This window comes from Scleropages formosus, chromosome 20, assembly GCF_900964775.1.
Source record: "Scleropages formosus chromosome 20, fSclFor1.1, whole genome shotgun sequence".
Taxonomy (NCBI): Eukaryota; Metazoa; Chordata; class Actinopteri; order Osteoglossiformes; family Osteoglossidae; genus Scleropages; species Scleropages formosus.
In genome coordinates this window covers 9,289,840-9,317,163 of record NC_041825.1, presented here as the reverse complement: position 1 = coordinate 9,317,163, position 27,324 = coordinate 9,289,840, and the positions used below count along the sequence as shown (strand labels likewise).

Below are 27,324 nucleotides of genomic sequence, written 5' to 3'. Positions count from 1 at the left end.
TCATTATGTGCAGTTTAATAAGTAGGGCAGTACATTAAGTGCTCCCAAGCGGCTCAGACAGTGAAGACTGCGTCCTGTGGCTCATCCCTCAACCACAGAGGCTCATATACGGGTGGAGCAGGTTCTTGTCTTCAGAAGGGTGAGAGCCGAGGGCCACGCTTACTGTAAAAATTTATCCGTGGTGCTGTCATTTGACTGCTTCTTGCTCCTATCCTGTTTCGCTCCTTGACTCCTCTTCTGCACATGGTTCGAGCACGTGAGCATGCTGGTCATCCTCTTGAACTGCGTGACCCTCGGCATGTTCCAGCCTTGCGAGGACATCAAGTGTCAGTCTGACTGGTGCACCATCTTGCAGGTGAGTCTCAGACCAAAGCGCAGTTTCAGGCCTTTCTTTTGCACAAGGTTTCAAATGGATAATTTTGAAGGGTCTCATGTTAACTGATTGAGGAAGTGTGTTTATCCTGATTATAAAATCACCGCTTGACATTTTATGTGGCTGCAGATACCCTCTGGTAAACAACGACTTATTTAGTTACTTTTACATCGTCAGGGCAAGAAGGTCACTAAAGATGTCAGTCGGATGGCTTCCAAAGGGCACGTATGACAAAGTATGAGGAGATCTATGTTGTCACAGAAATGAGGAGAAGCCTCAGTGTTTATTCAGCTGCTGGAGGTCTTGTGATTGCCCCCATCCAAATTCCCTGCTATGGCTTGTTTTGGGTTGGCAGAAACTTTGGGAAAACCAGTAGACTGGGAAGGGCAGATCTGCCACACTGGGAGGCAATGGCCCCAAGGGTCCATGCTGGGAATAGCAGTAAAAGGGAAAAATGTACACTTTGACCTCTCAGACTTCTAAACACTTGTCTTCTGTGAGATCAGTGCTTGCAGTCGTTGAAGCCATGTCAAGCCTCTGGCTGTTGTATCTACTCACGCATTACAAGGGTCAAGACGTGTCTGAAGCTGCCCCAGGCAAGGCAGAACTCTCCTCGCCTGTGATTGCGAAAACCTTTGTGTGTAAATTTGCCCTCTACCTTCTTCTTTGTCCGCAGGCATTTGACGACTTCATTTTTGCCTTTTTTGCCGTGGAGATGGTCATCAAGATGATGGCTCTCGGGATTTTTGGGCAGAAGTGTTACCTGGGCGACACGTGGAATCGTTTGGACTTCTTCATTGTCATGGCGGGGTCAGTGACCACCCGACACACACTCACAAGGATCGCCCCAGGGACCCTTGCTGAATAAACACCTCAGGAAGAGAACTTCCAAAAAAAAAAATTACCATTGCGCTGTTGCATTTTCATTAGTTTCTGCTCGCCAACCATAAATAAGCGTATCCTTTTGAAAATTGCATCTGTATGGCTTTCTTTCCATATTACTTTTAATTTGTTTTTTATAGTTATTATGGACAGGAAGAAATTCAATTTGTGGCATGTTTTGGGACACAGCATGTCAATATGGATAGCAAAAACATTTAAATTGCAGTATAAAGGAAGCAAAGGTGGGGCAAAAATTATTTTAATGGTATACTACACCAAATAAAACTGCATGATCTTGACAATTCTTAAGAGAAAGACCTAAAGACAAAGGACCAAAGAAACTGGTCAATGCTACCTACACTGACTTCTGCTTTGTTGCAGTTGTCGTTCTGTTGTCCTTATCGTCCTGCCTGTCTTTAAAAATGAAGTAGACCAAGCTGGGTTACACTGATTTAGAGCAGGTAGCAGGTATTGCATGTGACATCATTGCCATCCAGCATTCTAAATTGTTACTGGATTTTCAGTTTGTATCAAGTCACAGTTTGCTGCTAAGCAAATGAATTTTAACGCTTGCTAATAAGCAAAAAGGTACATGCAAAATGTCAAGTGGACATCATTACTGTTCCAAACTTATTCCATAACACTTAATCAGCTGATGCTGTATTCCAACCAGTAGTCCAAGAGACACTATTCTATTTTTTTTTCCTGTTTATTAAAATAGTTGGCTTTGCTGGTACAGAATAGTTATTCTCTTGTCCTTTCTGTTAATTTAGGCTTTTAGTAAATAAGTACAGTAAAAAAAAACTAAAGAAATGATGGGCTTTAAATAAATACATTATATAAAGGATTTTAAAAAATTACACAAAAGCTGGAACTAAAGGTGCTAATTAAAACCTAAGCCTAAGAAATGTTTAAGAATGTTACAAGGGATATGTCTTTAATTTTTAATCCTGCCCATTGCCAGTCGATACAGAGGCTTGGTAAATGATGGCTTTCCTGTACAAGGTTCTGTAGGGGAACCACTCCCCCTCCATCAGCATTGTAGTCTCCTCTGGCGTTGGAAGTGGGCATGCTGGGGAAGGCATGTTTAATGTCAGCACTAATCCCAAGGCAATGTCTCAGCACATGCTGTAGGAATGCCAATCACTCTGGAGCTGGACCCTTTGCCTTTCTCCTTTTTTGTACAATTTTTCTCTTTAAATGTTAGCACGGAGTCATTTGCATGCACAGGTAGGTGTATTTCCACTCCTTGCCACACCTCCGCCAGTGCCTTTGGACCAGCTATACAGTCACCAGCTGAGAGTCACCCCCCATGAATATTTTGCTCCTTAGTCTCTAATAGTCTCCAATAATAAATTCAGAAATATTTGATAAGCACAGGTTTTTTTAAAGAGCTTTTCATGTAATGTGGCAGTGCACAAAATTCAGCATATGATGTCACAAAGATTTTTTCAGCTTTTTCGAGGCTGTGTTTTGTATTTTAACTAAAGAGCCATGAGATCTATTTTTTACCAACTATAGTTCCATGCCTTAAAGTGTTGTACAGAGCACTGTTGCTTTGTCAACAAAAACAAATTGTCTTTGTTGAGCCTGAGCTGGGCCCCCCTGCTGTGTCCTGTCTAGGATGATGGAGTACTCTTTGGATGGCCACAACGTCAGCCTCTCCGCCATTCGCACTGTGCGCGTGCTCAGACCCCTCCGAGCCATCAACAGAGTTCCCAGTAAGTACCTCTTCCCTCCTTAGTAATCTGAACCCAAAGGAGCGGCACTTGCACAAACACTCATCACTTGCAATAGGTACAGGAAATCCATATTGTTCCAAACATTGTGCCTCTGGAAAGGACAAAATCATCCGCTGCTGAAGAAGTACAGAGAAGACCATTGTATGCTTTGAACGGAGTGATGAATTGGTTCTCCTCACCAAGCTGGCGCAGATGGTGATAGTCAAGCAGAATACCTATATTTATATCGTTGGCATGGAGAGACTGTGGGAATATTCGACAGGTCCTTTGTATACAGTGGTGCTTCAAATATAGACGTTGCTGTTTTAAGTTGCTATTGCCGACGGAAGGCCGGACGAGTCTAGATGCCACCAGGCATGTGTTGTGGAGCTGTTACTAGGCCAACCCAAAAAACCAGGATCTTCAAGTTGGTTTCTCTCTTCTGCCAGCCATGGTAAGCAGACAAAACAGAGCAAAGCACTGACACTGTGAACCATAGGAACTCCAGCATTTGCATAAAACTTTTATGAACAAAATGCTGGAGGAGGAATAGGTAGCACAGAACACCATTTTCCCACATATTTGGTTGTAGCTAGTAATCCAGTCTGAAGCATTTATGTGTCTCTCCTTATGTGCAACTCTAGTGCCAATTGAGGAGCAGTGAAAATAGGTACTCAACTCCTCTATGGTGCACGTGGAGGAGCTCATTAGACTGGAGGCTGCTCTGGGCAAGGTAACATGCTTGGAGGAGAGCTTTGTTCCACGTAAAGCCCTGGTAACCACCAGGTTGAATATGCATTTTGCTTCAAGTGGGAGAGGACCCAAGCTATTTCACCTACTCAGCTGCAAGATAATCCAGTTTGTGTTTTTTGGAGCTCCTCTCTACTGATGGCCAGTGTTGTACAACAAGAGCTCAAACACGGAGCCCTGCTGTTGAGAGCAGAAGCAGATTGTATATGGATGACCTGAAGGGGGTTTCCTGAAAAACAGTGAGACTGCATAAAGAGGAAGACAGCAGCATGTCGTAAGCGCTGAATTCGTTTCTCCGCCTTTGTTGCAAGGAACACCGTGGACACGATTGCGTGACTTCAAATGTCATAAATTATTCAATGGTTACTGTTTTGGTGACAGAGTTGTGGAAATAGGGGACCTTCACAGGTAGAGTTTCTTGCATTTGCATTTTCTGTATATTAGTATTTCTCACCTTCTATGTAGGTGTATATTCGTTTATGTATGTGACAATCGTTTTAGTCGAATGAGACTTTCAAGACATGCTTACGGGTACAGTTCTTAGCATTGAAAGGTGATTGAATTGTTCAAGGTGCCAGTCCTCTCAGATACGATGATTATGGAGACTCCAGACAGGGCTCCATATGCACCCATAGACTTTGGTACCTTTGTATTTTTTAAGTAGCACAGTGAGAGGGAGATTACAGTGTTTATTTTGGGATTCCCCGTAAAATTACAGAACCCTGGATTTGCGACATGTTTTCTGCACAGTTGAGTATTGTTATCTTGTACTCGATACCGTATTTGAAGCTTGTATAGTTATTTTCTTTTCAGTTTTCTTGATCCCTTGGCCCGAAGTACAGTTTAGAAGATGATGTGATCACAGTGTTATATATTGCGGATTGTTGTGAGTTTGACACAATCCAGCTGGCTCTCCAACATTGCCTTAGGACTTCAGGATATTCACGAACTACGGCACATGACAGTAATTTCACGAGCAGCAATGTATCACACTCTAACTCCCCGTTTTACACGCAGCCTTGTTTAACATAACCCAGCACATAAGATTTCATTTCTGACACGATTTGGGAGTATTGCATTGTGAGTTTGACATCCATTCCGGTTTTTATTTGGACTGTTTTATAAGCTGTAACTTGAATGGACTGAGTTCCTGATAGAATTCACAGTTACTCACAGCAGCTGAGGTGCTTCCTCAGCAAAATTCCTCTCTCCTACTTGGACTGGAGCGACAGCTTTGTGCTGTTTACTGTAATTGCTGATTTTAAGGAATGCAATATACTAAATCAAATTGCTTTGTGTAATTAGCTTCTCTGATTTCTTGAATTGCATTCTTGGGATGTCTTAAAGTAGTCACTCACCAAAGCAAATGTATTAGGAGGGGGGTCCAGACAAAACCCCCCTAGGACTTTTATAATTCAGAGAAGAGTTCATAAATTACAAATAATCAGAAGAATAAATATTTTGTTAATTATTTGTCCGAGGGGGTGTTGACCTAGGGGGGGTTTTGTCCTAGAGGGATTTTATCCTAGGGGTGTTTTGTCCTACACTCATATTAGGATACTGTGAGGCCTACACTTGAATCAGATGGGTCCACGGTCTTTGAGGTTTAGAGCGTTCTATGTACAGGTTTTACGTTTACATTTATTCATACAGCAGATGCTTTTCTCCAAAGCAACGTACATCTCACAGAAAAATGCAGTGAGTGCATTACATCAACAGAAGAAGAGACTTAGATGCAGATGAGCGATTCTAAGTACGTTTGTTATATTCCACCATATGAACCAATGTATATCATACAAGTAGTAGTAGCTGCAGGTTTTCATTGACATTCACCAAGCACGCACAATATGCACTTTTTTAAATATATCATTTTCGTAATTGAACTAATGTAAGGGTAACTCTTGGAAGTGAGGCCAACGGATATGAAAAGGGACCTGAAAAACCCTCACACATATTCGTCACTCATGGGGAAAAATTTTACACACTTGTGGAACTTCCGCACCTCTCCAGGGCTTTCACACACTTTTGCACACCTAAGGTTTCACTGCCAGGTTCTGTGAAGATGGTTATTGTCAATGCTGTGGTCAAACTTTCTATAGTCTAGTACCAGAGCTGGAAACGCAACCCTTCTCCTTTGCCCATTCTCAGTACTGGTGTAGTCGGCTAAACCCTTTTGTCCAGGACAGCTTGACTGCAGCTCCACATTTTCTTCTCTTCCTTGGTCCAACTGTGATAGGGCTCATCTGTGGCCTCCACCCACAGCACAAGGTTCACTCTCAGAACTCCAAGGAAGTGTTGCTGAATGGGGCCTCTCTATGGCAGTTCGCGGCAAATGAGACACATTCAGAAACTTTGGCTTCACAGAATTTGGGGTCATTTAAGTATTGTTCTCATTGTGTCACTCCAATGTTTTTTGTGCGTTTAGAGAGCCTTTAAATAGCAGTTGCTTTTCCTTAGAACTTTGGGTGAGTTGATAGCTTTGGGAAATAGAGACAGTGAAGCCAGCTGGACACACAGCTCTGCGCCTAGGCCTGCGGCACACGGTCAGAGGTACCATGAGGTTTCCCCCATGCAGTTTATCCAGTTCAGAGCACTCTCCTGTGCTCATTTTAGTATCACGTGTCAGCACCTAGTCTGAATGGTACCTGTGTGTTTTAGCATACCTTTAGACATTTAATTGAAGGCAATCCACTTAAGCAAACAGATAAGCCAGAATCAAATGCCCTGTGCTTTAAAGACATATGCAATAATTCAATGGCGTTACATAAGAATATACAGTAATCCAAGTGCAATCCAACAGCTTTATGCAAACCAGCTGACACCCACAATCCCTGCTGTACTGCATCAACTACGTCCTCTTCATGCGCTTTTTTAAAAACAGTGAAAGGATCTGGAACTAAGATAAGGAGTGCATTGAATTGGCAGTTTTCCAACTTCATTACTTCCTAGATATGTTTGTACCGACAAAAATGAATGGGAAGTATTATGTATATTTCCATAAGGGGCTGTTACTGTACATAACAGATGTCGGACCTTTTTAAAAGCTCCTCAAAGAGATGCTGTGTGGGTTTTTGTTTAAGGTGGATCAATACTAATCCACTGTGAGAGTTTGAGGTTTGATTCCCGAGAGGGCAGAAAAATGTAGTCCCACTTGGAATACTAGGCCCCTAGTAAAAAACACCACTCTATGCTGGACTGCAACAGAGGGTAATAAGAAGAATTCAGAGAGCAGTAAGAAATTTGAGGACCTTCACTGTACTTTATGTTGGCTTTGGCCTTCAGCATATTCTTTCAGTATTTATTCGCTTTGACAAGCAATGCATTGTGTTGTCAGAGTGTCACAATTTCTTTATAAAATTGATTTTATTTTCTTTTTAATCCTACTGCCTTTGTGAGTTGGACAAAGAAAAACCTTTTATTTACTGCTTTTATCTCCTTTTTTGGCAAATTATATAATTTTGACATCTCCCCCTTGACATAGGGCACCCATGCTAATTCAGGAGAGGTGAACACAAATTCACACCTTCTGTAGTTTGTTTACTGTGAGCGACACAGTTCATCTCAGTCTATTGGTTGTCACCTTCATTGGGCCCCAGTTCATCCCTCAACCCTTGAAGTGTTCAGCTGACTCTAGCTGTGATGCCATGTGACAATGGGTAAGGACCTGAACCACCTCCCACATCTGGGCCTCCTTGGCATAGATTCAGAACGGCGAACAGAGAAATTTACTAGGTTCCCTTGTTTTTTTATTTCTGTCAAAATATTTTTGACTGTTTGTTTATCATTTTGCATGCTTTTGCTTTTCCTCTCAAGTGGAGGGGGCGGTGGGTTGTGTTCTCCTCCAGACACGTTACTTGCTTTTTTCTATTTATTCTGACATGCTATTTATAAGTCATCAAGATGTGTTATCTATTACTAGTGATCAAATCCATTGGTTAGGGCCTGACCAGCCATCACTGCCTACTTAGGATGCACTGGCAAAACATGTACAACGTAAAAAACAAGAGGAATAATTTCTAACAATTTCCAAATTCAAAGAGCATACCATGTCTTGTGCCCTTTTTTACCATATTGTTTGAAAGGCACTTATGAAACCTTGATTTATTCTTGTGTGAGAAGTCTCGCCCTACTTAACATAGCAATAGTAGCTACCCACTTCTGTAAAAATCAGTGCAAATGGCTTGAACTCATTTGCGCTTGTGTCGATTTTCTGTCAGGAGCATTTGAGTTGCAGCTCTGAATCGAGGTGAGAGTTCTGCTTGTGCGGCAGGGCTCCGCTCGTACCTGGTGGAGGGGAGGAGTGTTTGCAGGACCTCACCTGCTTGATTGGTCAATTGATTTTTTTTTTTTGAGCGAGTTAGCTCAGCCAGCACTAGGCTTTCCGTGATGATTAGCCATGCAAGGCCGCTTTCTTGGGATGACTGCGGGAAAGTGCATTGCAGCCCACCGCACGACAAGCTCCTGCACAACCCTGCTGTGTGTTTTTTCTTTTTTTTTATTTAATTTTTTTTAGGATCCTGCTTACAACTGACAGTTGAACTGAGCCTTTACAAACAGACTGATTCAATAGCACATCTCTCTGAAAAATGTTATTTCAGCTGTCACACAGCAGTGGTAAAGGTTCAAAAATGTTTTGGTAAACATATTTACAATAGATTTTTTTTTTTTTTTTGGTGAGATTTGAAGTCAAGCAGTAATGCTTTGTGTATTCGTTCGACAAAAATGATTCATGGATTTTTCATTATACATGAATAATAGCTCTGCTCCGTACGTTTTTTCGAGAGAATAGCTATTAAAACCAAATCAAGCGTTGGTTTTAGGCAAGCATTGTTAATTGTGCAATTCAACACATAAGGGATCTTAATTGACAGCTATTAAAAATGTATTGTTAGTCAACAGTCTACAATTAGTTTTGAATTGCACTATTATGACTTACTTTGCAAAAAGACTAATATGAGCCTAAGTAAAGAGATTAGGGCCTTCAGGCGTGAACCGTTGCGACAAAACTGGCCATATCCTAACTTTCCTGTTAAAGAGGCATGAGAGGGTAAGGCTGTAATTGTGATTAGTATCTGGAGCAGCCTGCAGCTCTGAGTGACGGCAGTTCTGTCTCACAATCTAGCACATTTGTGTTGTTACATTTATGGAGCTGTCACTTGCAGTAACAATCCAATGGACCCTCTGGTCATAATGAATTTTGCGTAACTCAGAAAGAGTTTTGCCTCCTATCTAAGGCACTGCAGTACCGGTAAGTGAAACATTTTACACTTCCTTGATATTTATAGTTGTCAAATGTGTAACGATTTAGCTCAAATTCACCACAACTTAAAATTACCGAGATTTATGTCGCTCGGGGTTGCACGTTGTTCAAGCAGACCCATTTGCTATTGGTGTGTAGCCCAACCATACATTTGTGCTTGGTTTAGCAGGGCTTTAACTGCTGTACATGTATTGGGACAATTATGAATAAGGTATGTTTCCCCCAAGGACTGTGAGGACACTGTGGTTGCTGTAAGTGATTCTATACTCGTGGTGATCACCAACAAAGATGCTGACTTGTTTTAAGTCAACATGGTGTTCAAGTGATGCATCTGCTTTGCTTTTTCCTCTCCGCAGGTATGAGAATACTGGTGACTCTGCTCCTAGATACATTGCCTATGTTAGGCAACGTCCTCCTCCTTTGTTTTTTTGTGTTCTTTATATTTGGGATTGTCGGCGTGCAACTGTGGGCCGGCTTGCTGAGGAACAGGTGTTTCCTAGAAGACAGTTTGAAATCGTAAGTACCAGGCCCTGCTGTCACCTTAACCCCCGTCTTCGTGCACGCTCGAGCCAGCAGAGCAGACGTGATGCAAAGTGGCAGGCGAACCGCTCCTAGCAGTGATGACATTTTTGATGCTGACAATTTTGTAAACCGAACACCTCAGCCCGGCACAACAGCGCTGCCGTACACTTGCCTTCCAGCACCCACGGCGCGCACGCTCGCGCACACACACACACACGCGCGCGCACACAAACACGCATACACCGAAGTACGGAACTTTTTGCTTTCCTGAAATAACCTCCTTTGTGTGAGTCAATAAGGGAGTAGGAGAAACTTTGCATGTTATGACTTTGGGCACCTTCAGGGGAAAGTAAATAGATTATATTCCACCAAGTGTATCCGTTTGGAATTGGGGAAAACAATCTCCCGTGGAAAACTTTACATTACAGCCAAATCTTTGTATCCTTGTTTGTGTCTTATTGTTAAGTAAAGTGTCACTCATCATTTCGGTATATTTGGTTAGTGTCATGTAATACTTTTTCCTACACACAGGAGACAGCAGGCCGTTATTGTGTGTTTCGGTGTTGCCAGCAATTATCAGTTTGACATTTCCCTCACTGAATAACATTGTGCATCATGCCTTATTAAATCAACCTTTTAAAAACTGACAACACAACGATAGGTGTCTAGAATGAAAAAAAAAAAAAAAAACTGTAGTGACTGGACTGTAAGAGAGTGTGTGATGAAACATATCATTTCCCCATGTGCGTGAACCTGACAGAAGAAATTAGCCTGATTGTTGCACAGTGTTAATTGTGTCTTCAGATTTAGCAGCCCCCTGTATAAACAGTGGCTTTATGCAGCTGTCTCAACTTGATGATCTGCTATATTATTAAAAGCATCTAAGACCTCATGCTCTTTTTTCCAATCAAAGACAGTTTGTTTCTAAATGCAAATGTACTCTCTGTAGGATATTTACAGCATCCAAATCAATGCTACATTAAATGAAAGGCGTGTTGGGTTTTAATCTGAATTATATAAAATAGACAGATGAGTACAAGTCTAATCTTCTGAAATGATTGTGCAGAGCAAATCATTGCCTCTTCCAGGTAGCTATAAATGAAAAAAGAAAATAATTTCCTTGTCTATGAAAGTTGGTTTCCCTCTGATGAAAAACAGTGTTTACTGCTGTCAAATACTGTATTAATTTGCTCAGAGAGCAGCAGCAGTTCGTTTAGTAGCAGGTCCATCTTGCGAAACCTATGAGCATGCACAGCATTCAGCCAGGTTGCAAAGGACAATTCGTCACTTTCTCTTGGCAGCTATGTTTTTATCAGATTATAAACACTTCATCAGCCTGTTTTTCTCGGTTTGACAACACTTTGGTGAAGTCCACTTGACTTCATTTTTTGATACCACTTATACAGGAGGGTGAAATATCTTCGTCAGGTGCTTCAGTAGCATGATTCTACACATAGCAGTGTACCACGTGATCTGTACAACTTTCACACAATTCTGTTCTGTGGAAACTCCACAACGTGCATAACACACACACACACACACACTGTCTGAGACCACTTGTCCCAAGCAGGGTCATAGCAAGCCGGAGCGTAACCCGGCAACACAGAGCACAAGGATGAAGGGGGAGGGGACACACCCAGGACGGGACACCAGGCCCGTTGCAAGGCATCTCAAGCGACACTCGAACCCCAGACCCACCAGAGACCAGGACCCAGCCAAGGCGCAACGGGTTTGGCCTGCCCTCGCTCTCTGGTGGGTATGGGATTCAAATCCTGTTTGGGGTGCCTTGCGATGGGCTGGCATCCCATCCTGGGTGTGTCCCCTCCCGCTTCAGTCTTATACCCTGTGTTGCTGGGTTGGGTTCCAGTTCACTGCAACCCCACTCGGAACAAGCAGTTTCAGACAGTGTGTGTGTGCGCGCGTGTGTGTGTGCTTTCCTCAGTCCATACAAGTGATTAGACCCGAAACAACTAACTAAAGTGAATTCCGGTGCAATTGAACACTGCTAGTTGTAATTGCCTCTAAACTTCCCAATAAGAATCTGATGACTACGTTAAATATAAGCCATGTCCATGGCGGTTTATGTGCATTTTATTCCTTTACGTATGTAGAAACGATTAAGTAATGTTGCTGTGCTTTTCTGTGAAAGGCAGCTCCCGTGTACCCTTAATTTAACCTAGGAAAGGATAAAATGCAGTGAGGCTGAGAATCTTGTGCTGTTTTATGCCTCTAAATATTTCAACGGTACAGCTGAAAGTGCCATCCGGTTGCCATAGTTATAGACGGCAGATGGGTGGCTTTGCCTGTGTATTTCTTGTAGCCACATGCCTGACCTGTAACTGGCACACCAAAAGGAAAGTGAGGATACAAGTCAGGGGAATTGTCAGCAGGTGGTGTAGTGCTTCGAGCTGCTGCCTCGCACTTGAAGGACCCAGGTTTTAGTCCAACCTCCTGCTGTAGTACCCTTGAGCAACCCTGAATTGCTATACTAAGAATTATCCAGCTGTGTAAATGGGTAAATTATGGTACACGGATAAACACTGCGAGTCAGGAAAAGTGTCCGCTAAATAAATACTGTATATTTAAATTATCAGTACACAAGGTTTAGAAAAGCTGCGCACACAATTTATCATGTGGCTTATAGCTGATAGCAGGGTGTAAATCATGGAGAAATAGGGAATTACATAGCGATTAAAGCAGAAGTAGCACTTAAATAAGTATAATGAACTTAATGAATGAAAGTTAGCTGTTTATCTAAGAAACCAGAAACCAATACCGGTACAAATGTAGGCGAATGTGAATTTCTGAAATGCGTTTCCTGAAAGTAAATGTAGCAGAAAAGTGCAGACAGTCCCCGTGCAGCTCTAATGTGATTCTCCGACCTTCGCTCCTTGTGCTCCCTCTGCCCCCCCCCCCCACTGCAGGACATATAATTTGTCCTTCCTGAGCCCTTACTACAAGCCTGAGGAAACGGAGGACACACCATTCATCTGCTCCTCACACAGGGAGAATGGCATGCTGCGTTGCCGCGATGTGCCCCAGCTGAAGGAGGGCAGCCTCGAGTGCCGGCTCAGCGTGGACTTTGCCAGCTTGACTCACTACGGTCCAGAAGGGGCCAGCAAGAACGGCTGCATCAACTGGAACCAATATTACAATGTATGCAGGGCCGGGGAGCTCAACCCGCACAAAGGGGCTATTAACTTTGACAATATTGGCTACGCCTGGATCGCTATATTCCAGGTATGTCTTTCAAACGCCTTGTTGTGTTGGAAGATTGTGTTGGAGGTCTTGCAGAGACTTAATGTGCCCCTCGTGCTTTGCTTCATTAAAAAGCCATGTTCACCGGGCTTTCATAAAATTGTCTCCAGGAGTTATTTAGAAGTTCCATAATTTTTCGCTCATCGTCACCACACAACAAATTGCGTTGCTGCCATTTAGGACAAATCATCTGGCATACAGCAGGAGCCCGAGCGCTGGTAATCGCAGTCCTGAAACGTGCGTGTGGGCAGATCTCATTCGAGCACGTGTGATCTTGCTGGCGCGTGCTTGGCGGAAATGAGATTTTGTCTCAAGGAGGTCTGAAAGATTGAAGCGAAACATTTTCATAAGATGTGGTCTTTTCCTTTAAATTAATTTATTGCCCTTTCACAATCCACCTTGCTAACTGTCGCACGGTTCACGCAGATGAAGTCTATTCTCGGAATGTCATTCAAAGTCACTTAACATGTACAGCCACTCCTCAAGATCGGGTCATGATGGAAGGAGGCGCTGCACAAAAGGGCAGCAAAGTGAATAAGCAATGAGGCTGAATTGCTCCCTGGGTAAATTAGTGCTTGTTCTTCAGAGGTCATAGATGCGAGGGGGGGTGAAGGAGGCTGATCAGCTGTAACCTCTCCACCCCACATTACTCAAAGGGTGGCTCGCCAGGAAATAACGCCGGGAGGGTCGGAGCTCCCTTGGCCACAGGTGTCCGTTTATACAGAAAGTGCCGTGATTGGAGTTGACCGCAGATGCTAAATCAAACTCTGCCACGGTCAATTCTGATGGCTGATTGGGGAGACTCTGTCTCATCTCAGGCATAAGCAGCTTGCTCCAGCCTGGGACACTAAACTGAATCCTTTGTCAGTAGCTGAGATGCACCTTTCTTCAAAATGGGGGTGATTTACTGACACATTATCTGTATCTTTGATGCACGGTACTTTTTTTTTTTTTTTCCCAAACAATGATAACATGAAAACTCTAGTTTTGATGAAAATGAATGCCTCGAGATTATGATCAATAATGTAATGAGATACCTTGTGCAGATATTACTGTATGTAATTGCCGTAATAGCGGTAACGGCTATAATTGAAGTATCCTCCCAATTACCGTATAGAGTGCCTTTTGAATAGGTTGAAGCAGAGCTGTGCCAGACATTGTCTGAAGCAGTACTTAACCGAGGTGTTCGCCCTCATAGCCGCCCGCTGCAGGATACAGTACGTTGTTTATAAATGAGTAAAGATTAAAATTGCAGCAAATTACACTCGTACTGGCCTGAAGTGCTCCATACAATGTGATATAACATTGATTTTGAGCCAGTGGAGAGTTGAATAAACAGACAAAACATGACTTGCCACAAAATATGGAGCGGTTCTGAGGGTTGCTGAGAAGCTCATTCGGCAGACCTCACTGTGATGGAGGTGACCACTTCCATTGTGCCTCGGGAGAAATGCCAAAGGTGTTGTCCTGGTCAAAAATGTACCCTGGCCAAAAGTATACCAGGGCAGGAGAGAGTTTAATCCTACAGAGGTTACGTTGATTGACTAGAAATTGAGGGGCTACGAGAGGTCCCACAGTAGAGAAATTTAGTCCTTGGGAGGCAGTTGACAGGCTACTTTCTGCCATTTTACCTTAAGCCAGGTGCCCAGCAGTGAGATGACTGAGGCCTCCCAAGAGGAAGGTGTCAATCACCATAATTGAACCCTCCAGCCATTTCCCAAGTGCCGTACTCCAAAATAAATCATATTTGATCTCAGTAAGGAATCACAAGAATTTCCTATATCCCAGAATGCCTTTACAACGTCTTTGATACACCTGTTTAAAGCACCGCAGTGTGAATGTCCCTTAAGAATGTTGCTCTCATTTTGTTTTTTGCTCTTTGTTTAAAATGAAAAAAATATTTGGTGTAGGTGTGCATTCGGGTGAGACTGCATGAACACTGGGTTGGTTACAATATGTACAGTTTCCAAAGGGTTCCGGGTGACTAACTTGAATTATTTCGGGACATTTCATCCAAAGGTCACTGACAGACTCCCCTGAGTTCTTTTTGTTACGTTTACTGGCCACGTTCACATATTGTACCCAGGATGAAGAGACGGCATGAAAAGACTTGGGGGCTTTGTCGCCACAACAAATGTTTCCACAGAAGTTGTCAGCTGCACTAGGGCTGCCAGCTGTCTGTAGAGCATGCTGTGAGGGATGATTGTTTATAGAGGGAAGGATTTTGCGGCTGCCGGTAGGGCCTTCTCGAGCATACGCTAATGGGGTTGTGGGCTTGGGCTCAGATAGGGATCAGCGTAGATCTTCAAACACGGCAAAGCCACCACCGTGCTGCGGGAGCAGTTCTGCTGGAATAACACTCTGTTTGGAGGTGTTGTTCCGTACACGTTCATTCAGAATTCTCCGCATGTCTGTTTCTTTTCCAGGTGATCACTTTGGAAGGATGGGTGGACATCATGTATTATGTCATGGATGCACATTCCTTTTACAATTTTATATATTTTATATTTCTCATAATAGTAAGTATGCTTCATTTTTTTGTTTTGAGAAGCCATATTTTACAGGCTCAGAATGTTTCATAAGTTAAAACATTAGTAGACCTCTTAGGTTCAAATCGATGAAAGAATATAGTCAATCAGCATGACTGCTAACTTCCATTACGAGCATGGAGCTCTTGGCCTGATTTCCATGAACTAGTCTCGCTTTAAAATGCCATTCCTCCCTATTATGTTTTAACAGCTTCTTTTAACAGAGCTACATTTGTTTATTTTTGTTCAGTTAAGGGTTTGGCCTGTGATGTTGATGATGGAATTTGTAAGTAATGGTCATAGAGCACGTGCCTGTGATAGCCTCAGTAAAGACTGCACTCTACTCGTATAATGGCCATAACTGCATTCAGAATCACTGTTAATGTGGAACAATCCAAAGTGGGTACAATATGAACTACACCATTGCTCACGTGTGCTAGTTTACAAAGCTCCGCTATACTAAGAAACATGCAGTGGAGATCTTGTACAAATTCCTATATGAACAGCAAAACTTTTTCAGGGTAGAATGGGGGAGAAAAGTCTATTGATAATACAGAATCAATGTAATGCTCCACCAAGGATATCATTACCAGATCAAATGTTTTGAAGCATTTTTAAAACAACACCACACAGAATCCTGGAATTTGGGAGCAATTTCCTGAAGTAAAATGGTATTATTGCTGTGGTCCTCAGGTGGGGTCTTTCTTCATGATCAACCTTTGCTTGGTTGTGATCGCAACCCAATTTTCGGAGACCAAGCAGCGGGAGAACCAGCTGATGCAGGAGCAGCGAGCGCGGTACCTCTCCAATGACAGCACGCTGGCTAGTTTCTCAGAGCCCGGCAGCTGCTACGAGGAGCTACTCAAGTACATCAGCCACCTGTATCGCAAGGTGAAGCGTCGGGTGACGCGGGTCTACAGCAGCTGGCAAAACAAGCGCAGGAAGAAAGTAAACCCCAACAGTGCTGGCGGGGCTGGAGGTGGAGCGGGGACGGGGGCAGGCAGTGCGGGTGCGAATGGCCAGGGCAGGCGATGGAGTGATAAGCGGCATTTCCGCTCCATCCACCACCATCATCACCACCATCACCACCATCACTACCACATCAGCAATGGCAGCCCCTCTGTCGGCCCAGAGATCCGTGAAACTGGTGACATGATGGAATTGAAGACCATGGGACCTGAGCCCCAACTCATCTTGACCTCCCCGCAGAGTCCTTGCTCTGGGGCAGAGTCAGTGCACAGTATCTACCATGCAGACTGTCACCTCAAAGGCCCTCAGGTCCACCACGTGCCGTCAGACCTAGTGGGGAATGTCCAGTTGCTAGCCGGGCTCAATGGGGGTATGAACTACCCCACCATCATGCCCTCCATCATCTGCAACCGCACCAACACTGGTAGCAGGGCCAAGGACAAGAGGGCTGTCAGCCACACCCTGAGTCTCAACAAGGCCTCCAGGAACCTCAACATCCCCGATCCCTACGGCATGCTGAACCAATTAGTTGGGGGGCACGGTAATCCTTTACCTGCTTCTGAACAGTTTACTTTTGGTGGTTCTGGGGTTTAAAAGATGCATCAGGTTCTTAAGTATATGTTAGGCAATGCGACAAGAAATCTATGTCACAATTGTGAGTCTTAGTATAATCCCTGCAGAGACAGTGCAGCTCTCTGTCCTGCTGTACTGAAAAAATTAATTCATGGAGACATTTCAAAGCAACAAATGTACAATTCCAGCAGTAATAGTGCATGCTAAGAAATTCTAGCCATCATTTCTTCAAGGTTCACAAAGGCTAGAAGTACAGTTCTCAGTGAAATTGTAATGTCACCGTGTAGCTTTTCTCTAAGTTCTCTAAGAAAACCAAGGCATTTTCTTAATGTTCTTTCGTTTTGTGAAATAGCATGAAAGGTTCAAGACCATTCTTTAAAAATCATTGCTGGAGACAATGTTGTTAAAGGAAATTCTTAATGGGTGATTTCTCAACTTGTTCGCAGTTCTACAGACTTGCATTTCTTATTGGGTAAACATTTTTCACATCGGTAATATTCAGATGGCCTCCAGTTTCTTCTCATGGACCTTTCCAAGCGTAACTTTTATAAGTTCACTTGAATTTTAAATTTCTTTCTCGTCTTGAGTTGGTAACAAAGGTCTTTTTCGGTGATGTCTTTGAAAAGTGCAGAAATACAGGAAAAGAGGGTTTAATATAGAAGCTCAAAGGCACTTGACGAAGGGAGTCATAAAGGGAGCTTTGATAGGCTTATAAATGGATGCAGCAAAGTCTTTGTGGAGACTTGAGTAATGTGTGTGTGACGGCTACTTGTGAGTCAGTTCCTGCTCACGCCTCAAACGTTGTCTTCTCTCAGCAGGTGTGTGCCAGGGCACTAGCTGTCTCTCGGGTCTGAACCTGTCCTTCCAAACAGCAGGCACAGTACCGGCTCTCTTGCCCTGCGAGTTGACGAACTGCCCCTATTGTGCCCGGGTCCTGGAGAACCCCGACACGGAGCTGAGTGACTCAGACAGCTTCTGCTCCCGGTCCGAAGCGGATGCGTACGGCATCACTCGTGACATGCACTACGGCACTGAGGACAGGACAATCCGGTCGCAGCGACACCTAAAGAGGCCCAAGGAAAAGAACTGTGTTGCTCGAGCCTGGGAGAACTTTCGAGACAAGCTGAAACGCATTGTGGACAGCAAGTACTTCAATCGTGGGATTATGATTGCCATTTTGATCAACACTTTAAGCATGGGCATCGAGTATCACGAGCAGGTAAGAGCTACTAGGTTTTATTCTGAGCTGCAATGACCTGGTCGTTGACTCATTCCGCTATTGGATTCATGTGCAGCAACTTGAGTTTTGGTGTCGTCACTTGCGGTGAACTTCTGCAGTTCTGATGTTCTCAGTCAGTTGGCGAAGGAGAATATGATTAGTATATTTAATCTGCTGCTTTAGCAGCATTAAAACACTGGAACGGTGCGTCCTCTCCAACCGTGACAATAATGGAGGTGGTACTGATGTGAAGTTTCTGGAATGTGTGATGGGTGGACTCTCCTAATCGTTGACAGCAGATTCTCCCGATTTTGTTTTTCTTTGAAGGGCACGTGCTGTGCATCTGGACAGTGTCTTGCGAATGTCCGACGCGGACAGTCTGCTTTGCGTTTGTAACTCCCATTGACAGAAAATCCTGTGCGTGTTCCGAAATGTACGTGTGAAACGATACACATAAATGGCACTTTTCATTTTGTCGCTTTACCATCGTCTACAGTTAGAAGAAATTGCCTTATTAGGACAAATAGACTGCGGGTTATGTAACTCCAGGCATGTGTCCTTCCTCAAGGCTGCCCCTCCCCAGGATCCTGCATCTATCAGACACACTGTTTACAGATTTCAGGTTTGTGTTTTCACCACAAGCTTATCCTGCTCTGATATCTGTGCTGATCTAGTGGAAGTGGATTAATATCTGTTTTAGTCACTATGGACGTTAAGAACTTGGATGGGATACTTTCAGGGCTACTCTGGCTGATTACCGCCACCGGGATTGCGTTGCAGTATCTTTTTATAGGCTGTTTGTGTGCTTCGGCATGATTATGGACAGGAGCTCGCAGGAAAGCATTTCGAAAGGAATTTGAGTGCTGAGAATGAACTGGTGAGGCACAGGAGCTGCGCACGGTGACATATAAGCTCTTGACTTATATTATGGGGTGACCTACCCTCAACTCCTCTTCAATTACCCTCTCGCCACACCTCTGATGCCTAGGCTCAGGAGGAAGTTTCACCTACGCGAGGGGTGTTTGTGCCTCTGCGATGCAGGCGCTGGGACGTGAAGCGTGTTTTTTGTGAAAGGATAGAATTTCCCACAGCTGTGACGCACTCACCCTCCTTTCCCTTTTAAGCAAATCTATGTGGGCTGCATCAAGGGGAAAGCCTGTTATCCACCCACAGTAACTGCTGAATCTGTGTGTGTGTGTGTGTGTGTGTGTGTGTGTGTGTGTGTGTGTGTGTGAGATTCTAGACGCATGTACTCCTTGTTCAGCTGTTAACACTGGTTTGTTGACACGCACATAGACTTCCAGCGTTATGCTAAGCACATAAACACTGGAAAATGATGCTATACTACATTAAACAGAAAATGTCTCTGAAATATATTCTTTTCATGTACCTATTATGCAAAAGTAAGGAGTGTTTTTTTTATTATTATTATTTTGCAGACTTCCCCTTGCAAACTCTTGTCATTTGTTATAATCCTCAAGTAAATTTGTCCCGATCACATTATAAATAGTCCTAATCTCACAGGACAAATAAGCCAGGAGAAGCAGATTTTGCATTTTTGCACGGACAAGTTTATTAAACATTATCCTGAGTATGACACTTTGTTACATGGTTTTATGTAGTGAAAAGTATGACATTTTCCCGTTTATAAATATCTGAAAGAATACGCTTCTTTCAGGTTTTGCCACTCAGTTTCAAGCTTAAACTCTTAGAAATAAAGCAGAAAAGAAGGCCAAGGGAATGACTCATTGGGAAGAGCTTAGCAACGGCGCACAAACAAATTCACGAGGTTACGTTGTTTGTTTCAGTACAACGGTGCGTAACTGCTGTGTGATCTGGCGCACAGGTCGCACCAGCACACCATTGGTTTCGAACTCCTCTCTGTCAAAGCTCTAATTATTTTCTTTACACCCCGAACCTGCGTTCAGAGCTAGATTCGATCCCAACGGAAGTGTGAGAAGTGGAGACCCTGTCCAACGTATGGCTGCGCATCCTCAGCTCCAGCATTGTTAATCAACACCCCGCTGATGAGAACAGATGTAATTGTGCTGGGTTCCGTCAGGTGATACTGGCACATGTCAACAGGAGAAAAGAGGTGCAAATTAAACTGCTTCTCTCCGTGGGGCTTAGTTTCATAAAGTGGTGTTGGCCTGTGAATCCCAGTTCCTGTGCTCATGAAGCCCAGTTTTCTCATAGGTCCCTGGTTATGAAGATCTCTGTGACAGTTTTCTGGAGTAGAGATCATTTATTTTCGCATGACTGTTGAGGCAAAAGGTAGATAATAAACATGTTGGGGCAGCAAGAGGCGTAGCGGTTAGAGCAGCGGACTTCCTTTCAAAGGGGGTAGGTTCGAATCCCATCTCCTGTTCCAGTAGTCCCGAAATAGGTACTGAAGCAGAAGTGCTCCGGTAAAAATTATCCAACTCTGTAAATAGGTACATGATTGGAAGCATGTTTGAAGAAAAGCATCTGATATGGTAACTATAAATGTTCAATAATTATAATTGTGTTGTTGATGCATCGTCACGCCCATAAGCAAACATTTGTGGGGAGAAGGGTGGAACGTGTTCCTCGTCACCCACTTTTAGACATAAACCGAGCTGCTCCACTTCCTCTTTGAAAGTATGAATATGCTATTTTGCACCCCTCCACGTAAATGGATATAAAGATGCCCGGATTCTATCCGTGTCTGCAGTAGTAACTCGGATTGCGCGCTGTCTATTTTCACCTTAGCAGTTTCTTCCCTGTTCCTTAAAACGTGTAGTCCGGATGATGTGACAGAGTCATGTTCAGTTAACAGCCGCAATATTTCCCATCTCACCCGAAACGTGACTTTCTGTCCGAAACACGGCATTCTCTCTGACGAGGCCCTTGAAAAAGGCAGTGGTTCGATGTGCTCTAAATCTGTGCTGTTAATGTTGGAAAATTGCATCCAGCATTTGATGGAAAGGGCCAGTCAACCTGCAGGTCTACTGGACACTTTACTGACCATACGCACCACTGCATGACTGCATCTTTGCAACCATATAATGTTGTGCCCTTCCCTGTTAATAGTGAGAGGATGATATTTTTTCAGAAACTTATGTATCTCTGTGTGTGTGTGTGTGTGTGTGTGTGTGTGTGTGTGTGTGTGTGTGTGTGTGTGTGTGTGTCTATATATGTCTGTGTATATCTATATATATATATATATATATACAGTATATGTGTGTGTGTGTGTGTGTGTGTGTACAGAGAAAAAAAATCCTGAGGGAACACAATTTTAAATATTAACAGGGTAGCTATAGGACACTGAACAATTATCATCATCAAAATCTTCCTATGTTAAGAACATACAGCTGCACTGTGTCCTCTGCCAGTATTTTTTCTGCAGCATTCCAAAAAAAAAAAAGATTTGTTTTGCAAACTCCACTGCAGCTAATTCAAAAAAGATTTATCACTTTGTGTTCATTACAAATGGTTTGTTGTAAGCTTTCAATTGTTAGAGCAGTGCTCTCACAAGTTTGTTCATTTATCTTAGCTCTGTATTTTTTTTTTTTTTTTTTTTTTCCAGTGCTGGGTTTATGTTGCAGTCATTGTATTTCAGTAGGAGTCTTGAAAATAGCTGATTTTCTGACTTATAGTATCTGGGCACTGCACAGACAGAGCTGTCCCAGGTGAACTGAGCAGCAACCGTCCATGTATCTACAGCTACCAAGACATTTACAGTCCAGCTTATGGCAGAAGAACAATTTCTTAACTGGTTAAAATAGCATTATGGTTTAGATTTTATAGCTGAGTAATATATAAATAATTTTTACTATATGCTTGTTGCAGCATATTAACATTACATTAAGACAAAGTTCTATAGATTATTCATTAATCATTGTTCATCTTGGACTGTGTGGAAATACTGTAAATTCAATATTTAATCAGAGTGCGGTTCCTTTAAATAAATAACTAAGCAACTCGTCTAAAATTATTTTTGCCGTACTGTAATATTTTAATAGCTTCGTTGTTATAATATAGATGTTGCGTTTTCCAAGGTGGTACACAAGGTTGTTTAAATCTGTCAGCAAATAGCAACCTCATTAATTGTTGATTAAATTTCTTTAAAACTGTTTACTGTACTGTTCATTATGTACCTCATAAGCCTTAATATCCTTATGCCTTACAACTGCACTCCAAAACTCACCTAGCATCAGACTACATATTTTCATATGGTATGACACGGTTATAGCATAAATCGATAAAAGTCGCAATCAATTTACTTTATTCTGCATTCTTTTCAACAGAGCGAAGCAGAGCGCCGAACAATTGTGCGTATGGCAGAAGTAATGAAAGATAACGCACAAAAGGCACAAAGAGACAAAGTAAACAGTTTGCAATCAGTACAAAATAAAGCCAACTGGCAACTGTGGAAAGGAAAACAAAAAACTCCTAAACTAAACAAATGGGAGAAAAATAAACCTCTGAGTGTCCAAGTACCAGTGGCTGCCCAGCCCACCTTGACATTGTAGTGTGGTACAATGGGCTTGTGTTGCGAGCGTCTATAACTAACGAGACCAGTTAATTTAGTTAAAGTCTTGTGTCTTGATCTTGGTCATAGGCAGGCTTTCACTTATAAGGCTTTTACATTTATTTACATTTACATTTATTCACTTAGTTTTTCTCCACTACAGTGTTACTAGCCCACACACCGTATTCACCAAGGTGACTTACACTGCTAGATACACTACTTACACTGGGTCACTCATTCATGCATCAAGGCCTTTACCAAGATATGGGCTGAAATAACATCTGGTAGCAGTAGTAATTTCTTGCAGCACAGGGTAGTCAATAGACAGAGGGGAGCCTGCAAAGCCCTGCTGTACAAGGGAAGAAGAGCTGGGCAATCGAAAAATACTGGAGAGTTGCCTTAGGTATGGATGTGGGACTTTGTTTGGGGCTAACTGTCAGCATGAGTAAAGTAGCATTTACTCTGATTTCACCTACTGACTGTAGGCACGAGCGGGAAACAAAGCGGTAGCGCCCCTTCTGCAGTATCCCGGGACTTTCAGGTTTAGTTCAGAAATTTAAATGTGCTACATTCCTTACTGTATTTTCTATTATATTTCCTGAAAATATACTGAAATTGCTCCCCAATATAGTGTTTGAAACAGCCAAGCACCAACGTGAAATTCATTTAAAAACACCACGTTAATGTTGGTAGTTTATAGGCCAAGTTTAAACAAATAACATTGCTGTTTCTTCTTACATGTAGCCTATATATAAATGGGAAAATGGCAATCTTTTCTGTCAAAAACATGTCAGAATCACAGAGTCTCATGAAATAATGTGCATACAGAGAGTTGCTGTGTTGCTATGAACACTGTGTTTTAATATTACTGGAATGTAGAGTCACATCACTGCACTTCTGCTAGAATCAGAGCCTGACTGGATTAATAAGGTAGCTGAAAGTATAGTAATTCCGAAATTGTTTGCATTTTTTACGCTTAGTTTAATTGCTTTGGTAGATTTCTTTTTTCTCCAACGAAACTTATGAGTATGATTTATTACGAATGGAGTAGCACCTTTTACTATGATGTGGTCTGACACGCTTCATTTGATTCAGGGTACTTCGTGACACTTAAAGGTGTCATAGCGAACTATATATATGTCACTTTACCAGAAAAGCAATGTAATGAATCCATACTGCACAGCATAATTATAAACATAGAAAATAACATTTTGATTATGTATTAAGCACTGAAGCAGAAACATAAATGCCTTTTTAATCTAAAATGCAATTACTCAATTTAATAAAGATTATTTGCCAAGAAAGGGTTGCGCTTACATTCTATTATGTGTTGCAGCATTTTCAATTAATTCATTTTGAAACCCATTAACAAATTATTTTTGGTCCACTTGGTTGTGTTCTGAATAATTAAGTTAGGAACTTATTAACTCAGTCATAATGGAACAAGTAGGAAAGACGGGATTTTATGCCGCAAACGTGGCCCATCTTGCCTAAATTTATTTTTCGACTGGTGGAAATTTTATGCGAGGTGATAAGTTAATAGCTTTCATCAGATAACGCTTTCACTTTATTCCTATAGCTAATGAAGCAGTGGGATTAATTTTGTTTGCCAGGAACGTCTAGCACAAGTGGCACGGGAGCCACGATAAGCTCTTTTTACTTATCGCTGCTGTGTTTACTGTATCATCTGTACCGACTCCACAGCAGAGATTAGGCTGTAATCCCTAAATATCGTTTCCCCCATTGTGTGAAGTGCCTTTGATTATTGACAATGAAGTACACATGGAGGGCATACCAGGGTGCCATGTAATTAACTGTGCTTTTTTTTTCAGACATGTTTTCGTATTTTATCTGTAAACTACTCGGCAGTAGCGATGTCCCGCAAGAGCGTGTAATGATTCTGCACTGACTGTGTGTTCAGTCAACTCTGCGCACACGGCTTGTCGACGGTTAAGGAAACAGTCCTGACTGTTCCCGATCCTCCTGGCTGACCGCTGAAACGATGGGTTTTCCTCAGTGCCGCAGAGGCTCCTCAGACCCGACGTGGCTCGTTTTCCCCGCGAACGTGTGCCGGGCGACAGCCCTCCGACGGTGTGTTGCGGACGTTCACGAGCTGGAATTATGAATTGATTGTGAGCGGTTATAGTAGCGGCAAAGTGCTTATGCCAGCACAAGAGGGGTTGTCATAATAGTGGTAATTAAAGGTCGACGTGTTGAGGAGGTGCCAGCCAAGCCAGGGGCTGGTGCAGGGGCTTCGTTCGGGATCCTACAAGGAGCCGCATCAGGCCCGGCCTCACGTGGATCTCCCCATCGGCGCACTCCTAGCTCATCGCTGACTTATTACTTTTTTGTTTCTGCTTTTCGGGAAGGGGGGGTGTAACACAAAGGAAATGCCTAGCGCTGTCACCCGTGCCTCCCTCCATCTCCGCTGTTATTAAAGCTATTTGCTGACGACCTTGCCTCCTGTGTCTGAGGCGTTTTTCGGCCTCCCGAGTCCTTGCCAAACAGAAGCGCTCAGCCCAGCCTCTTCAAACAGATACATTTTTATGATGCTGCGCACCAGGTGTGAGTAGAATCCATACAGGGCACCGCATCTGAGCTCTCGCCGTGATTTTTGAACTTTATTGCCGAGCACAGTGGCGCTCGCCCCGGGCGATCCGTCACGCGACGCGTCCGCATGCACGCACCTTTATTTATGACTCGTCTGCTGTACGTCATGAGTTCGAGCAGCACCCGCGATGCTTAGCACGCGGCAGGGCTTAATGGGACCCGCGATTCCGCTCATAGCCCTGCGGCAGCCGCCGTGTCGCTTCGGCGATCAGGAGAAAGCGACCCGGCACGTCGTCCACCTCTCCGAGACCCAGAGACGAGCAGCCCTGGTCTGATGTGGTTAATGTACAGTTTGTTCTGTAATATCGCCCAATCTGTGGGCCTCCGCTGCAGCTCATAACGTGGCTTGATGTGCACGCGGGGGTGAACGGGAGGTCACCGGAGGCTCATGTGCACGAGGCAGGCAGGAGACCATCCGTTATTACAGGCCCCGGTGCCGTGTTTAAGCTGGCTGAGGAGCAGGCTCAAATTAGCTCCTGTCTCGATGGCACCGGGAAGGAGCAGTCTGCTGGTTGGCCAGATGGGAAAAGGCTCTAGGGAAATTATACATTTCATAAGAAAGAAAGTTTGATTGCACCCCCCCCCCCCCCCCATTTAAAGTGTATCCCATTTGTTGATCACGCATATTTTATTTGTGGAAGTTGGGAGGAGATATATCGTCAAACTACGTTTCATCACTCGTTTAGATTCCCTCCCAGTTTTTTTTTTTTTTTGGGGGGGGCGGGGCTTCAGGGCTCCTTTGGAATCCCGACTGGTCTTTGTCAGAAGGCTTTGGCGCTGTGATGTGTGACGTCTCTGTGGCCTCCTGCTTCGTCGTGATAATAGGACGCTGGGTGATGTAGACTCTGAGCCTCCAGGGGACAGGGGGACAGCGTCTCGCCCTGCCAGGGGGGTCCATTCCTTGGCACCCTTCAAGGAGTCGCCTTCATCTCGTTGACTGACATCCCCAGCTCAGTCTCTCCCCACCCTCCAGGCAGGAACTAAGCAGCACATTTCCATCAGACGTGCTCGGGTCCAATCCTCCGGCTTACTTGACCTTTTTTCCTTCTATTGACAAGCCCACTGGGAAAAACTGAGCTGGTTTAAGGGCATGACCTGTGGTAATATGCCAATTTCTCTCCCTTCTGCTCTTATCTCCTGGATGGTAATCTTGTGTCAAGGCCATTCAGTTCTTTGTGCTGGAGAAGGGTTTCTTTTAATAAAGAGACAGGGCCCCCTGCTGATGATGTTCAAGATGCCTGACCCATCAGTTTCATAATTCTGAGACAGATTTTATTTGTCCCAAGGACTGAATGTACCTTGTTACTGTAATGTTATTACTTTTCACAGTAGCAAAGTATAATATTGTGTTATTTTTTCTAAGTGGTAATACTGACTTTTTTTATAAACTTAGAGCATATTTACTTTGCCTCTTCCATTAGCCCACACAAATGTGTGCCGAGATTAAATCCCTTTACCATAATAGAGCACGTATTTCATTTTTGGGTGCTCCGGTAGTATGCGGGACATAACTAGAATAAAATTGAAAGGGCAGGGAGACTGCTGAACAGGTGAAGACAGCGTACACATGTCCAGCGTTCTAGAGGCTTCAGGTGAATTGACGCAGAAAGATCTTGCGCTTTAAAGAGATCTTTGGAGTTCAACGCTCGTTTGTTTTCTTTGTTCAAAATGTGAAGCGCTGAATTTAGTGAAAAATGTTTATACAGACCAAGCCTGTGTTCTGTGTTTACTATTTTTCCCAGTGAGACAAAGATGACTTTGTTTACCAGTTTTCACATCCATTAATGCAGCATGTCAATTAAATCTTGTTTTCCATACCTCTGCTAGAAAGAAGTATGACACATAATGTACCATTTACACAAAGCAATAACATGATGTCCTTAAGTAAGAAATAATATTGCCTATTATAGTTTTTGATTAATGTACCCAGTGTGGTCTTTGGTACTTTGATTTCCTCAGTACTGAAGTCCAAAAAAACCTTCTTTAACCTAAAAGCACTCTAAAGTTCCAGTTGTGGCAAGCAAACAGTGTTAATTCTTCCAATCACAGCCTTATAAGGACGTAATATTTCAGTTGTCTGTTTTTTGCACATATTTTAAATTAGAATCTTATTACAATATGTTGGTTTTCTTGTGATCAACAAAAGACAAAGGATTCCTGTCTG

At 43.2% G+C, this 27,324-nt stretch overlaps 1 protein-coding gene across 2 annotated transcripts in view; it reads left to right on the top strand.

Annotated features, from left to right (window-relative positions):
* Nucleotides 1-247: 247 nt before the first annotated feature.
* The window catches only part of LOC108927102 (voltage-dependent T-type calcium channel subunit alpha-1H-like), a 53,461-nt gene continuing 26,384 nt past the window's right edge, over nucleotides 248-27,324 (top strand). Inside the window, exons 1-8 of one of the 2 annotated variants that reach the window (XM_018740168.2) lie at nucleotides 248-355; nucleotides 1,050-1,183; nucleotides 2,879-2,976; nucleotides 9,343-9,502; nucleotides 12,433-12,748; nucleotides 15,193-15,285; nucleotides 15,988-16,804; nucleotides 17,652-18,055. In XM_018740168.2, coding sequence (XP_018595684.2) covers nucleotides 263-355; nucleotides 1,050-1,183; nucleotides 2,879-2,976; nucleotides 9,343-9,502; nucleotides 12,433-12,748; nucleotides 15,193-15,285; nucleotides 15,988-16,804; nucleotides 17,652-18,055 — 2,115 coding nt within the window. In that variant the 5' untranslated portion in view covers nucleotides 248-262. The remainder of the gene's footprint in view (nucleotides 356-1,049; nucleotides 1,184-2,878; nucleotides 2,977-9,342; nucleotides 9,503-12,432; nucleotides 12,749-15,192; nucleotides 15,286-15,987; nucleotides 16,805-17,651; nucleotides 18,056-27,324) is intronic. The other variant, XM_018740161.2, reaches the window with a different exon arrangement.